The sequence below is a fragment of the Drosophila kikkawai genome, chromosome X, assembly GCF_030179895.1.
Source record: "Drosophila kikkawai strain 14028-0561.14 chromosome X, DkikHiC1v2, whole genome shotgun sequence".
Classification (NCBI taxonomy): Eukaryota; Metazoa; Arthropoda; class Insecta; order Diptera; family Drosophilidae; genus Drosophila; species Drosophila kikkawai.
Genome location: NC_091733.1, coordinates 21,418,638 through 21,434,680, shown reverse-complemented (window position 1 = coordinate 21,434,680; position 16,043 = coordinate 21,418,638). Strand labels below are relative to the sequence as shown.

The 16,043-nt window shown below is 41.1% G+C and overlaps 1 protein-coding gene across 8 annotated transcripts; it reads left to right on the top strand.

The window, feature by feature from the left end:
* The first annotated feature begins 13 nt into the window (after positions 1–13).
* RhoGAPp190 (Rho GTPase-activating protein 190) lies at positions 14–15,935 on the top strand. Of its 8 annotated transcripts, none has more exons than XM_017174480.3 (16): positions 14–146; positions 2,442–3,734; positions 3,842–4,533; positions 4,950–5,532; positions 5,653–5,831; positions 5,906–6,148; positions 6,228–6,293; positions 6,799–6,924; positions 8,439–8,483; positions 10,064–10,567; positions 11,603–11,845; positions 12,059–12,114; positions 12,184–12,577; positions 12,654–12,785; positions 12,848–12,992; positions 13,054–15,935. In XM_017174480.3, exons 2-16 carry the CDS (start codon positions 2,452–2,454, stop codon positions 13,250–13,252), a joined length of 4,890 nt encoding a protein of 1,629 aa, XP_017029969.1. In that variant the 5' UTR covers positions 14–146; positions 2,442–2,451; the 3' UTR covers positions 13,253–15,935. The 8 variants fall into 8 exon arrangements, with proteins under 8 accessions (XP_017029969.1, XP_041631075.1, XP_070144575.1 ...); XM_041775141.2 differs by lacking the exon at positions 14–146 and adding an exon at positions 1,191–1,478; XM_041775143.2 differs by lacking the exon at positions 14–146 and having other exon boundaries at positions 11,603–11,836.
* Positions 15,936–16,043: the final 108 nt, after the last annotated feature.

Here is a 16,043-nt window from a genome sequence, read left to right as displayed (position 1 = left end):
AGTTACTCCAATACGGCCACACTGGCGTGTGCGCTGGTGCATTTTTGTTGTTGTTCAATTAAAGCTCGGATGTGAATTACTCGTACTTATTTTAACCAACGTTCGATTACGATCCCCCCCGCATTTGGAGTGCAAGTGCATTAATTGTGAGTAGTGAGTGCTGCACGATTCGCAATTCGCGTTTTACGGCCCTTGCGGAGTTAGTTTTTCCGGAGTTTTTCGCCTTTTTTTATGTGTGCGTTTTACGATGCTGATTCGTCTTTTGTATACGTTGTTGTGTACGGCTCTCTCTTCGCTCCCGCTCCCTCTGCCGCTCTCCTGCTCTGTCTCTCCCGCTCCCACCTCCACTCCCCGTGCGTGCGTGCCTTTGCGTGTGTTTGTGTGAGTGAGTGAGCGAACGAGTGAGAGTTTCTGCTGCTCAGCCCGAAGCTGGCCAAGAAAAATAATTAAAGCAAATACGAATGGAATTTGTTGATATTGCTATCGTTTTGTTGATGCAGAACTAGCTCGCGGCTGGCAACGAGAAGAATATAATTCAGGAAAACTCCTCCGCCAGTGCCTGAGATTGAACGGCACACGCGAGCCTTTGTGCGCAACTGCAGGTAATTGTCCAGCGCGAGCGGGAGGCCACGATGGGTAGAGTACGCGCGCCAGAGCGAGATGGCTAGACGGATGCGGCAACAGTGTTTTTCTTTTCTGCAGCGAATCTGAATTTCGGCTCAATGAAGTGACGACGCTCCGCACCCGCTCTCTCTCTCATTGCTGCTGCCGCTGCCGCCGCCCCACCCCGTTCCGTTTCCTCTTTACCGCTGCACTTGCAGCAATGACACTGTCCTCTCACTCTCGCTTTAACAACTCCCACTCTTCATCTCTTCCGATCCAAAAACAACAATAACCGTGGGCCGTTCTTTTTGTATTTTTCTTTTTTCGCCTTCCCTTTTGCCTTTGTCGTTGTTGTTATCACTGTCGCCGCTCCGCGCTGCCTTTCGCCCTCTCCCTTGCTCCTGCAGATTGTACAGGAAATCTGTTGCAGCTCCAATTTCGCTTCTGCGCTGCTCGCTGCACTTGCTGCACACACAGCCACACCACGTGTGTGTGCTGCTGCCGGAAAAACTCAATTAATGCCCAGTGGGGCTGCTGCCGCTTGTTTATTCTTTCCACTCTCCCACGCACAAAAAACTTCAATAAATTCCTAGGATAAAACAGCAACAAATTGGGAAAGAAAAAAGTGCACCACTAGCAGCAGCAGCAACAACAACAGCAACAGCCATCCACCCACGATTTCGCTCTCTCGGGCGCGCTCTCGCTCTGTGTCTACGGCACACTCTCTCTTTTCCTTTCTCTCCAACTGTCTTGCGCCGTTGTTTGCAACAGAAACAGAAGCAGAAACAGTTAGTTTGGAAAAAGGATTTGTTGCAGACCGACTTTCCCTATTTTCCCGAAAAATGTTATAAAAAAAACACATAAATACAAGCCAGGTAACTCAAAAAATGTAACCAACGAAGAAACATTGCATTGTATGGCGAAATCAAGTGGAATCAGTCGAAACGAGGACCACGAAATCACATGGGCAGATTTTTCGCTTAGCGCCGGCATAAGAAAATCGCGTTTGCTCCCCCCTCCCTAGTGCCTTGCTTCCGTCCGTCCTTCCTGCCTTCCTTCGTTTGTCACCGCAGCAGCCAATCTCAATTGCTCTCTGTCGCTCTCGCTCGCGCCCGGAGAGATGTGTTTTCGGGCTTCCAATCCGTGGATGTATCCGTAACTGCGTAGTTGTGGCAGCAGCAGCAGCCGCCGCAAAACCCCAATCCGAGTCCTAGACTGTGCGAAAAGTCGTCCGCGGTGTGCGAATATGTGAAGGTCCCCAGGACCGAATTCCCACAAAGGACAAAGGGAGCAGTTACATCTAATGTCCTCCAGGCGCACAAGGTTATATTCGAGGTGTGTGTGCGAAGTGTACTGGCTGGATCTAATTTGGATGCTGGATAGAGATCGCTCTCTCTAGGGTTCCAGTTAAGGATTCCAGATCAGAATTCCAGAGGAAGATTCCAGTTGAGGATAAAAAAACAGTGTGAACTCCTTGCTTTGTGAGAAAACCCAAATGTCTAGACTTTTGGGATTGTCACAGATGGGATTAATTCTTTGAGAAATAATAAATATGGTTTATTAAACTTGGAAACAGAAAGTGAATGTGTAGCACAAGTGGTCGTTTAGATTTCTATTGATCAATATTTTCGCCAATTGTCCTTTACCTGCTTCTTCTTTTTAGATCCTTTTGATTTGGTAAGAGACAAATGGTTCTTAGATCTGTCTAATGTTTTATAAGTAAATACATTAAAATATAGCACAAATATTAACCCGTATCCTTTTCTGGATGCTTGTCCTTATCAACTTATGAGAAATTGTGACTCTACAACCTACCAATTCCCCCCCATACCTGGCAGGTACGTCAAGATGCGTCAGTTTAACATCTCGGTCATTGGACTATCCGGGACCGAAAAGGACCGCGGCCAGGTGGGCGTGGGCAAGTCATGCTTGTGCAACAGATTCATGCGGCCAATGGCCGACGACTACTTCATCGATCACATATCAGTGCTCAGCCAGAGCGACTTCAGCGGCCGGATCGTAAACAATGACCACTTCCTGTACTGGGGAGATGTCCGTAAGACGACGGACGAGGGCGTCGAGTACCAATTCAACATTATTGAGCAGACCGAGTTCATGGACGACTCCACCTTTCAGGCCTTTAAGGTGGGCAAGATGGATCCATACTCAAAGCGCTGCACCGCCACCAAGGTCTTCTCCGCGGAGAAACTGATGTATATATGCAAGAATCAGCTGGGCATCGAGAAGGAGTACGAGCAAAAGGTGATGCCCGATGGCCGCCTCAGTATAGATGGCTTCGTGGTTGTGTTCGACGTCAGTCCCGTCCCCAATCGCAGTGTCGAGAAGCAGGTGGAGTTTGTGCAGAATGTCATCGCCAGCATTCTGAAGAACAAGAAGCCGCTAGTGCTGGTGACCACAAAAAATGACGATGCCTATGAGCTTTATGTTCGCGAGGCGGAAAAGATTAGCCAGCGGAAGGACTACAAGAGCACTGTGCAACTGATCGAGACATCGGCCCATGAGAGCATCAACATCGATCTGGCCTTCCTCCTGCTCGCCCAGATGATCGACAAGGTTAAGAACCGGGTTAAGATTATCTCGTACCAGGAATCGGCCAAGTCACGCAAGGAACTGCTCGACACACGCTCCGAGGCGGTGACGCGACTGATCCGCAATCAGATCACCGATTACCACGTCCTCTGGTCGCAGGGCTCCAAGATGCTGTCGCAGTATCGCGAATGGAACGAGTTCCTTAACATCTTTGGCCACGAGGCCGGCCAGAAGCTCTTCCGCCGTCACATGAAGAAGCTGCGCGACGATCATCTGAACAAGAAACTGCTGCAGTATTTGGACAAGTTTGCATTGGCCTTGGAATACCTGCTGCCGGACATTGGGGCGCTCAATATCAGCGACGACGATGCGTGGGAGTGTGCCCGCAATTATCTGCAAAACCACATTGAGTTTGAGCAGTACTTCTTCGAGTGCCCGCAGGCCTCGTGGACGGAGCTGGTGGATATGGACGAGGCCGAGGATGAGGCGCGCATTCCGTTCGATGTGCTGGAGACATCCGAGGCGGAAACAGTCTTCCGTAACTATTTGAATTCGGTGCAGCAGGACAAGAAGAAAATTGGGTGAGTTTCTGACACAATTATTAGCTTTTATTTGTGGAAGAAAGTGATTCCTGTTCGGCATTTCCTAAAAACCACTCTTTCTTTCTTTGAATTTGAATCCTTTACAGGTGGAAGCAGCAGTTCAAGATGCTACTGGAGGAGTCTGGTTTTGTGACGCCCGGCAAACAACTGTCCGAGGTGCGAGTCCTGTTCATGGGCCGTGAGTGTTTCGAGGCTCTGTCGGAGCACGACTGCCAACAGATCTATGATATCCATCAGGATGAGATCATTGAGAAGAGCAAACAAAACTTTGTGGAGCTACTGCTGGAGCATGCCCAGTACTTTCTGCAATTCAAGAACGTGGACAATATCACGCAGGAGGATGTGCGTCAGATAACAGAGGTCATTCAGGAGGATTCGCGCTACAAGATGCTCGATCGCTTGGATCAGGAGCGGCGCCTAATGCTCGTCCAGCATCTGCGCTTCATCCACTGCCCCGTCCGCGATCACTGTCCGTTCTTTTACAACTGCGTCGACGGGTTGATCGAGGAGGTGCTCTCCGACAAATCGGCCAGCAACCACAAGACACCGAGTGTCGGTGGCGGCTGGAAAAGCTCATCCTCAGGCAGCGGCACAGACCGCACGCTCAATCTATTGATTGTCGGCTCGGAGCATCTGGCCAGCGATCTACTTAACGACATACGCATCTGCACCGGCAGCAAGGGCGAGTACATCTACGAGAATCAGACGTACTATCTCAACTATCGCATTGCCAACGGTGACATGGAGGCCTTCAAGGCCATCGATGTCTACTCAAGTGGTAAGGCTTCATTAACGTATGAATTATCAATTAATTGCATTGGCTGGCTTACTTAATTACCCAGAGAGAGAGACAGAGAAAGAGAGAGAGAGAGAGAGAGAGAACCTCTTAATCCTATTGTTCAATGATTTAATATTTGGAATGTTGAAGTAGACACCGATTACAAAGCTATTAAATGATATCATAGGGCTTAGTCACAGAGCATTCGGAATACTAATAAATGATGGAAATAGCTGAATGAGAGATTTTATGCTTCAGTTTTCATTGAAAATGTAACAAAATTGATCAAGAAAAACATAAATAGTAAGTTTTGGGGAATAAAAGGACATATAAGAAGAATCCTAGATAAAGAATGTTTAAATAGAATTACATAATACAGTATTATATCAATATATCAATCTAACTATATTTCACAGGCTTGATCTGCGTATACTCCAACCAGCAGTCCTTTGAAACGCTCAAGGATAACCTGGAGCGTACACTGCTCTGTAACCTAGAGCTGGAGGATAAATTTGAGAACCTGCCGATTGTTCTGGTCTATCAGCCGCAGGATCTTAAGGAGAACGAGGTGGAGTACCTGCGGAATGAGGGCATCCGTCTGTCCGAGATGCTGCACTGTGACTTTATCGATCATACGCAGAATCATCAGAAGTACGTCTACGATATACTCAACATTGTCATCCTGTCGCTGAAGCTGACCGAGATGAAGAGCTACGAACCGTATCCCTCCAATCACACAGACTTGCGCATATTGTGCTGCATCTTCTGTGGCGATCAGTATGACATTGAGAACATTGTCCAGCCACTGGTGGCGGAATCGACGCTGGTCAAGGCCAGCGAGCACTCCATTATCGTGGACGTTTTCATTGGCGATGCCAAGCGGCGAGTGGAGTTCATACTGTCGTCATATCATGGCACTAGCCAGTATCGCGATGAGCTAATCCATGGCTACATTTACTTTTATTCGGCCAAGCGCCGCTCATCGCTGGCCAATCTTAGGTGAGTAACGTGGCTATAATATCATTATACCCTAGCGGGGTATTCCTTCTTGATTTTTTCTTTGTGTTTAATTATTTTTTGGTAAATTTCTAATTTATTTGTTTTTTGTTTCGTTTTCAGCCTTTTGGCAGCGCAGAGTGCCAACATTCCATTGCAAATCATCGCGGTGACGGAGAGCGGCGGTGTTAATGCGTTTTTCAACAGCGATATTTGCCAATTTCTGATTACCGAGGGCAATGCGGTGGCCGATCGCTTCAAGGGCAGCTTCATGACCTTTTCGGCGGATCAGTATGTCAAGTGTAAGTTGGATATTTAAATTAATTTAGATTAAAAAAAACACAAACTAATTGCCAACGTTCGTCGGTACGAACAGTTGCCTTTTATAATCCATTCCTGAAGACCGCCTGGGATAACAAGTACGAGGTGGAGAATTTGCATGTGGAGGAGTCAATTACATTGGATTCGGGCGAGGGAACGCTGGAGAACTCGGTTAACCAGATGCCACGCCCGCCGCCGCGCCACGAGAGCTATATGCTATCGAATACTCTGGGAACGGATGGTTCCGGCAGTGAGAATTATGAAATGCTTCCTACCCGATCTCTCAACTCATTAAATGGTGCGTCAATATTAAAGATATTCTTTATGTCCATACATATACATATATTTTGGAACTATTTTTTATTGTGTACTTGCAGAAGAAAGAGATATATCATTAGATGAAATCTACGATGACAACGAAAAGCCAAAGCATCTGCATCAAAGTAAGTTCCAAGCTGACCATTATTCCCTAAAAAGGCCCCCTTTCCCCCAAAAAGCTAAATTGAAAGCTATAACAAAAAGCCCAAAAAGAAACTAGAAACCAAAAACCCAAACTCATTCAGAATTCGTGCCCAATAATAGCCAATTGAACTATATATATAATATATCTACCATATACATTCTATACCCATCATATATACTATATGAATAATGTCTCATATCCCATTCATCATGCAAACCAACCATTCATTCATTCATTCATTCATTCGCCGTTTCCATTGCCATCGGAGATCGCTCCTCCATACCAAATATACTTATATATATCAATATATATATATATACTCTTATATAATGATTATTATTAATTAACGAATTAACCTTAACCATTTTTTTGTATCGATTTATCTCTGTGTGTGTATTCGTTGTTTTCGTTTTTTGCCTAATTGCAAATCAAACAAATTATTTGCTCTAAAAAAAACAAAAAAAAAAAAAACGAAAATATATAAGGATTCCAGATATTCCCTCCTCCAACAACTCCTCCAGAGCCAGCCCCTCCAGATCATCAGCTCATTACATGCACATATAAGAGTCAATTCGTTTCGGCTTCAGAATCAAGTTTGGAAGAAATAACATGTAATCTAACTATTTGAATATACATATTTCTCCTATATTCTCGTTTTATCTCGTACCTCCTATATATCTTGTACCTTTCTCTGTCTCTCTCTTTATTCGTTATCTCATCCTTTAGAGTCTTGTATTTTTATATTTTCTTTTCGGTTGATTGATTTCCTTCCTTATCGTAATCACTCGAAAAGAAACACCACCAGCGAAACTTCACCTTCGCCTCCCCCCCCGTTCACACGGCCTCGCCACCTCTTCACCTTTTCCCTGTTAATCCCCCCCCCCCTCGTTTTTTCTTTTGGTCAAAATCTGGGACAGAAATAAAATATATCCTTTGTGAGGGAGCGTTGCGTTTGCACAGGAGAAGCGAATAGACTCAAACCATATGAATTTAACCTTTTAAAATGAGTACTCAATTCGTATTCCATATTCCATATTCCATATTCCGTATATATATAACAATTGTGTAAATAGCTTGTGTAATTCTTAAAATCCAATGAGAAAGATCTCTCAAATGGGTTTTTAAGCAGGGACCGTAAATAATCATTATTTTTATTTTTCAAATATAAAAATCAATTCAATTTATGAGTTTTTTCGAATATCTTAAAAGATAATCATTAGATTTTAGTAAAAAAAAGATATATATATGTATATGTGAATATATTTAAATAATAATATATACATATATATAATATTTGTTTTCCAGGTTTGCTTTTGCCTTCGCATCGACGCTTAGGATTCCCAACGGGTTCTAGCTTAGATGGAATGTAAAGTAACAGAAAATTAGCTAAATATAGCATTACGGTCCCTGTTTTTAAGTGTTTTTACATTCAATGGAGACATAAATATTGTCCATTTTAAAAGTGATACTTGAATTCTGCATCTGAAAGTTTGTAAATAGTTTTGTTTAATTTAATATTGCAAACAATTAAAAAATACAAACTATTATTTATCATCAATTTCTTCCCAAATACTTTGCAAATAAAAACTCGAGGTGGTGCGCAGAAATCGTTGTAATTAATTATTAGTGCATTGAGTTAAACTAAAACTGAATGGTTTCCCATGTGATCCCATTGTCTCTGCAAGGATATTGCCCCCAGTTTTGAGCTCAGAGAACGAGAGAGACTGTCAGACAATCCAAGTCCAATTCCAACACTTTTACCACCTGAATGTCTTCCTCTCTTTTCTTTGCTGTGTTGTATACCTTAAAGTCTCTTTTTTGTTTATCTGCCAGTTGAGCTGCATATGTAATATATCCATTTTGTCCCACGCCGAACCCGCGATCCACGATACAAATCCAATCCCAGGATTGGATGCTCGACTGTACAAATGTTCTTTCGTTCGTTTGCTGTGTGTTCCCCCCAAAAGTTCCTTGTTCTTTTTAGTTTGCTTTGCTATCTCTGTTTTTTTTTTTTTTTTTTTTTTAAATCGCTTTTTCGGTTCCACAGAGTCCTGGCCAAACTGATGAGTCTTGTGTGTGTTTACTCTCGTTTTTCTATATATGTATAACGTTTTCCAACAAGCAGCGGATGTTAGCGGGTCCAAGGATTCACTGGCCACCCATGATGCAGGTTAATCTCATTCTCGATCCACTCAAGTTGTTGTAGAGCCTAGAGCTTTAGAGCCTTTTCCTCTTCTTTTTTTTTATAGCAACCAAAATCCTTATAATTCCGGCACGAATCCCCTGCCTGTTGTCCTGCATCTCTGCCCTCCCCTTGTGTTCCCCTTTTAAGTTTCGGTGGATATCGGTCACAGATGCACAATCATTTATATGCAGGTTTTGCTTATAAACCGGTTAGAGAGTTTTGTTTCAAAATAAACCTGGTTTTAATACGGATATATCAAAATTACAAAGATCTAAATTAAAGATGTCTTCCAAATTATAAATAAGATTTATTGTAGTACTATAGGATATAAAAATGAAAAAAAAAAAACAATATATCTAAATCTAAAAATACCATTTATCAAGTTTTTATCACTGATATTGCATATGGATTGATTATGGTATTACTAAACATGAAAAAGAAACTTAATTTTTGTTACTGTTGTTAGTTTACTTTAAATATTGTTAATATTCCAGTTCAGTTGTCACATTTTCAGACATTATTTTTCTTTTATAAAGAAAATGCGAAGAACTACAATGCTTAGTATAAAATTAAAAATGCCTATCGATATTTACATTGTGAAAAAAAACGAGGGGGAAATAATCAATTTTCAGTAATTCGATAAAAAAAAAGCGCCAAGAGAATCTATTAAAATTGAACATTTAAATTTAAATTATATATATCTATAAATCACAGAATTTTATTTTTATGATTCTTATCGATATTTGTAAACTATAAACATGTTAAACATTAGATTTTTGGCGTTCTTTATCTTTTATATGAAATATTACATTTATAAAATTATATGACATTGATTATTCTACTAGCCTTCAAAATCCGGAATCCCAAATTATATTATTATTATAATTAAAAATAATAAAAAAAATAGAAAAATGTTTAAGTTTGTACTCAACTTTTTCAAGAGTTTACATACCTATAAAACTTTTTCGATTAAATCGGTTCTGAAAATTTTAATCGATGCATCGCATAATTAGAAAAATATATTAATCGATTATAGAATCGATTTAATTTCAAGCTCTACTGGCAAACCATCGATGTTAATCGATTTTAAATCGAAAGCTGCGATTATTTTACAAAGCTAATTATTTATTTAAATCATTTAGGTATTGCAATTGGTTTCTAAATTATATATTTACTTATTTTTTATCAAAACCCAAAATGACTTGCTTTGTTTTCCGATTCACTGCAAAATACAATCAATAATATATAGATTTTATTTTTGTATTGCTCGTGGCACACAAAAAATAATTATCATAAATGCGATAATTGTATATTATGGCAAATATCTCTTGACAAAAAATAAACAAACAAGTCTTGTAGCTTGTACTTGCATACATACATACATATCTCAAAGATTCCCGCATATTATGAGGTGTGCTCTGCTGCCTGTAAACCCGATATCACCTGACTAGTTGCACCTACACCATGTAGGGACCCCTGCACAGGAATGAATCTCCACCTGTTTGGGCTAATTGTGAAAATTTCTCTCGTCTTCTCCTCCCCCCTTCGTGTGGCTGACTTTTCAGAGTGGCTAGAGGACAAGAGTGATGGGCGACGCAACATGAACAAGAACTCCATATGGAACAACTTTAGCGGCTCGACGCACGCCTATACCACTGGCCGGCGACACATCGACTCCAATCTGAACAAGATCCGGCCAAAGGGACCGAGCCAAACGTTAAAAGTGGGCGAGGCGCCCAGCCGCAACTGCCCGGCCATGAGCTCCTCCACCTTTACACTGCCCACCCAGCAGCCGGGAAAGCTCAATATGAAGAACTTCCAATTGGTCAGCGATGCGGTGGCCAAAATGAATTTTACGGGCTCGGGCTCTGGCTCCGGATCAGGCTCCGGCTCGGGGAGCACCGGCCTCGGCCTGGGCCTGGGCAGTGGCAGCATGGCAGACTCGTATTTGGGAGCCTGTGAGCCTGGCGATGGCAAGGATGGCAAGCGATATGATCACGCCCAGCTTGATGGCGAGGACGAGGACTCCGAGGAGCTGGCCGAGTACGAGCAGATCTATGAGAACGAAGGTACCAGTAGTAGAGATAGGTTGTGGGACTGGAAACAAGTAGGATCACCAGCTGACTAACACCTCCTCACCCCAAAATACTCACCCGAATCACTACACTGCCCTAACCACCCACCCAGAAAACACAGGGAAATCAAACATTTTGAGCTTGATATTAACATGTTGAGAGTTTTAGAAATATATCAGCGAGATTTGGCCAAGATTTATGTTGTATAATATTGTTTAAACTGGTTACATTGCATTCTTTTCAGTAAAGCTGGAAATAAATCGATTTTCAGTGAATCGATTTTTTCGATAAATAAAAGTTATACAAATAATTCGATTAAAGTCGAAAAATAAAATAATAATAAATATATATTTATATTAATCATAGATTTGTAATTTTATTGTTCTACAAAATGTTATCTATCGATATTTTTACTTAAATATTATCAGTTTTTTGTTTTTTTTTTTGTTTTTCACCTTTTACGATGTCATAGGAAATATGAAATTATAAAATAAAACGACATTGATTTTCAAATTCCGAAAATTTTAGATTCCTAATAATTAAATATAATATATCAATAATGTTAAACTTAAAGTAAACTTTTTCTCGAGTTTAAATACGCTTACAACTTTTTCGATTTAAATCGATTTAAATTAAAAAAAATCGATAAATATAGAATCGATTTAATTTCCAGCTATACTTCTTGGAGAATTACTTGCGAGTCGATTAGAGTCCAAAAATGTAAAGTTTGCCAAAACTAAGGACGCCGACTTGAAATTAAATTATATAATTACGAAATAATATATTTGTTGATTGAAGAATTTGTAAAAATACATTAATATATATATCTGTAAAGCACGGACAAGTGTTCGATATACACAAATATGTTAAAATCAAGTTCATTTTGATATGAAACCAAAGAAACCATTTAATCGATCCAGCATTGTCTTCTGTGTCCCTCGCCACACTCGCCTTGCTCCCTCCTGCCCCACCAAGCCCCCAGGACCATCATCTCAGACTCCCCTGATCTTTTCCATTTCTCATCTGTAGACTGCACCGAATCGGACAGCTGTGCCAGTTCCACGGAGCGACGGGTGCGCCAGCAGAATGCTGCCTATTACAAGGCCAGCAGCAAGAAGCCGGTGGCAGCCAAGAAGCAGAAGAAAAAGAAGGTGGCCATACCAGTGCAGACACCACGTGTTCCTCCGTTTGGCTCCTATGTGAGTCCACCGGAGATTCCGCTGCATTATCAGCGCATGGCCGTTGGCGGCGGCGGCGGTCCAGGTGAGAGAAGTATGTGTCGTGTTTGCATTTATTATTTCATGTCTCTGGGTCTGTTCTGGAAGCTGGGAAACTATTCTATCTATTTACTAAGTTATAAGATGGGTCTGTAAAAGGTTATAACAAGTTGTATTTCAATCTTTTATTTCTTCTTTTCTAACTTGTATATTTTTCGTACTTTCAACTCTCTTTGCTAATCCAAATTTATCTAATTTTTCTCCACAGAGAAACCCGAGGGCGTCGGCGTGCCCGAGTTTATGAAAAGCGACAAGTCGCCAGAGGTGAGTTCGGCTTCAGAAAAGGATACATTTAACCCCATTCCTTATGCCCTACCTTTTACACCCTTGCAGTACTCCATGGTGCCAGAGCTGGCGGCAGCTGGAATCTTCGGGGCAGAGAATCTGCCCGAGTACAACATGAATGCCAAGTGCTTGAAGGACTTTGAGAAGCTGGAAAAGCGGCGCATCAAGGAGGAGACGGCACGACTGCGCAAGCTTCAGGAGAAAGAGAAGGAGCAGGAGAAGAAGCTCAAGCGCAAGCTCAAGCAGAATGCCAAGGGGCAAACCGAATCGGCAGAGGCGCAATTTGGCAAGCTGATGATAAGCTCCGACAAGGATGAGACACCCATTTTCCTCAACAAGTGCGTGGAGTTCATCGAGAAGGAGGGCCTCGATTCCGAGGGGATTTATCGAGTTCCCGGTAGCAGGGCGCATGTCGACATGCTCTTCCAGCGCTTCGAAGAGGGTAAGATTTCAAAACTGATCAATTAAAGAATAGAAATAATAATTTATTATAAATAATTTGTAATAATATTTAATAGATGCCAACACCGAGATCGATTCTCTGGACATTCCCGTCAATGCAGTGGCCACCGCTTTGAAGGACTTCTTCTCGAAGCGCCTGCCGCCGCTGTTCAGCAAGGATATCATCAAGGAGCTGGAGGAGATTGCCGGTAAGGCCTTTGCACAGATATAAATAGACAAAAGGATAGATATTGATCTGATTCTGCTTTAGGTTCCCGTGGCGTTGGCAATTCCAAGCTAAATGTGGAGGTCAAGACCGACCGGAGTTGCCGCTTGATAGCTTTAAAGTCGCTTCTCCAGAAGCTGCCGCACATTAACTTTGCCATACTCAAATATATATTCCAGCATTTTGTGCAGTAAGTGTACTCGAATCAGGAGTATGCCTTTACTTGTTACTATTATATACTTTTCGTTTAGCGTCTCGGACAACTCAAAGCTAAACAGCATGGACAGCAAGAACTTGGCCATTTGCTGGTGGCCCACACTCATACCCATCGACTTCACCGACATGGGCCACTTTGAGCAGCTGCGTCCGTATCTGGAGGACATTGTCCAGACAATGATCGATCAGTTTCCGTATCTGTTCTGCGGCAAAGATGCCTTTGTCATGGTCTAGAATTGGAATGTCACCTGGAAGCCAAAACGAGATAGCTAGATTCAATGTGCATGTGTGTGTGTGTTTGTGTGTGTGTGTGTGTGTCTGCATGTGTGAGTGCCATTTGCCAAGTTTAGGTGCGAGAGTGCCAGGGTCCATGCATGTGTGAGTGGGGATCAGCGAGAAGGGTCCTGTTAGCAATATAATTGAGTATTGGGTTAAAAGTAACGAGTGACGAGTATCAAGTAAGCGAGGATTCAAGAGCTAGAAGCGAAATCGAGAGAAAGTGAAGGCAGCCCATCGATCGATCGATTCATTCAAATGAGGATCAGCAGCCAGGCATACATATATACATATTAATATTTAATAATAGTATATAGATGTGGGACTTGTGTGTGTGTGTGTGTCTTTTACGTGTCTGTGTGCGTGTGAACAACTTGGCTAAGTAGGGTATTTATTTTTTATATAATTACATACATATGTATATCGCTTATATATATATATATATATATGTATGGTAAATGTCTGTGTGTGCATCGACTTCTGCGTGTGCGAATTACATACGATATATAAATATATATCTTCTATATACATAAACACACACACTCACATATAATATATACATATATATATATATTTTGTATCGATGGCTTTGTTGTGTTTCCGTGATAAATGTAAACGCGTCAAGTATTTTTCTTTTTTTTTTTTGTGTCCTTGTCGTTGTATTCATTGAGTGAGACCTCCTCCCCTCGCCGCAACCCGCGTCCCCGCTTTGTCTCGCGCCTCCATTGATTCATCCAAATATAATTCCCCACCAGAAACAACAACAAAAACAAAAGGAGCGGGGCCGGGTGGCGCCAACGACAACGCACAGAAAAAAAATTAAAAAAAAAAAAAAAAAAAATGAACAAAAAAGAAAAACTAAAAAGAGTTGAAAGCGAGGGAGATTATCTAGGATCAAGAATGGTTAAATAAAATTTACTGTGTATCTGTGTATGTTATATAACTGTAACTGTAATTGTACTGTAACTGTAATTGTAACTGTAACTGTAATTGTATGTTAAAATTAATGCGAGATCAGCAACAAACAAAAATTTCCAATATTAAAAAAAAGTGAAGAAACCAATAGCGATAAAGCTAGGCTATACAATATATACATATTTAAAACAAAAAAAGAAAAAACAAACCAACTAAATGTCTGTGTGTCTAGAATAGGAGAAAAGGAGCGAGTATATCAGGCTAGAAACGAGTAGCAGGCGGAGGAGAAGGAGCAGTAGGAGTAGGAAGAGCCGGAGGCGTAGGAGCAAAAACAAACCACGATTTCAAATCCACTTTTCAAGCTAAATACTAAATGTGCATCTCTCAGTGTGTGTATGTGTGTGTGGTTGTGGTTGTGTCTGTATGCTAGTGTGCATAACTAGATGTATACAAATTACCTTAAATTTAAGCAAAAAATGATAATTATCTTGGAACGGCTAAAGAGAAATCTCCATGAATACAAATAAAACTGAAAAAAAAGAACAAATTTCCAAACCGAAACAGAATCGATTTCCAGAGTCTCCCAGTCTCTCCGAGCTTCGAATCTCCAGTCTCCCCTGGTCTCCACTGATTGTCTAATCGATATAATTGATATGTAATCCCCAACGTAATACTCTCTCTCTTTCTCTTTCTCTCTCTGTCTTTGTAAACAGCTGTGCGTGTGTGTGTGTGTGTGTAGCGAAGCAACAAATACAATTTCCACAATATACAATATATTTTAACTAAAAAGGAGAAAAAAAAAATCGAAGAATAACGAACACAAAGCATCAAGATGAGGAGGAGGAAGCTTAGCAGGAGAGTTTAACGAGAGGCAAAAATGGAACCGAACGAACAACAACAACAACATAAGCCTAAGTGTTATTTCTTGTAATTGAAGCATTGATTTTTTTTTATATATAATTGCGATTGCGTGTGCGTATGTATCTTGTGTCTGAAACGGACCTCAAACTTAAAGGAAAGTAACGAGTAGGAGTAGGAGTAACGAGAACGAGAACGAGATCTGTTGCCAAAAGCAGAATCCGAGCAGGAGCACAGGCGAAAGTGAATAAACTCAATATGATAATTGCAAACAAAAAACGAGAGAAAAAGAAAAGAGAAACACTTAACCATTATATAGTATAATTTGTATAGATGTGTGTCTATTGCATTATTTGTACACGTACATATATATACCGTCTATATATTACCGTATATATGTGTATGCATTTATTTATATACATACATTCATACGCTAAACGAACGAAAAACATAAAACAAAAAACCCAACCAGCAAATATGTCTAAACAAAAACAAAACAAAACAAAAAAAAAAATGAAAAACAAAACAAGAAGCAAAAACAAAAAAAAAAAATTGTAATTGACGTGATGTGTAATGATATTTTTAAAAGCAAATTTTATGCCACGCCCAATGCCAAGCAGCCACCACCACAGACTCCCTTTCCCATCTCAGCCCAGGCTCCCCCCCTCCTATCGTCGCCACATTTCCGGTCGAAAGCACCGGAAATGAAATAGCAAATCGGTTGGGGGGGCGCCTTGCAATGCAACGCGGGGGCGCCAAGAAAAAAAAAAAAAACAAAAAACCAAAAGAGATGAGAAAGAAACGATGAATTAAATCAAACAATAAGCAAAAATAAATTTGTGGGCATTTTCCAAATATTTGTGAAGCATTTGGCAAGCGATTTTTTACTGGGCGGGTTGGAAATAAGGACTTTCAGTTGCTGGACTTTTACATTATGTGGAAAATGAATAACAAACTCGTAAGAAAATAAATTCTT

Excerpts from the sequence above, each read along its gene's own strand:
- RhoGAPp190 (XM_017174480.3), top strand. The coding sequence starts at position 2,452 with ATGCGTCAGTTTAACATCTCGGTCATTGGACTATCCGGGACCGAAAAG. Across the intron at positions 5,832-5,905 it reads GGCGGATCAGTATGTCAAGT|TTGCCTTTTATAATCCATTC; the intron begins GTAAGTTGGATA and ends CGGTACGAACAG. Across the intron at positions 11,846-12,058 it reads CGGCGGTCCAGGTGAGAGAA|AGAAACCCGAGGGCGTCGGC; the intron begins GTATGTGTCGTG and ends TTTTCTCCACAG.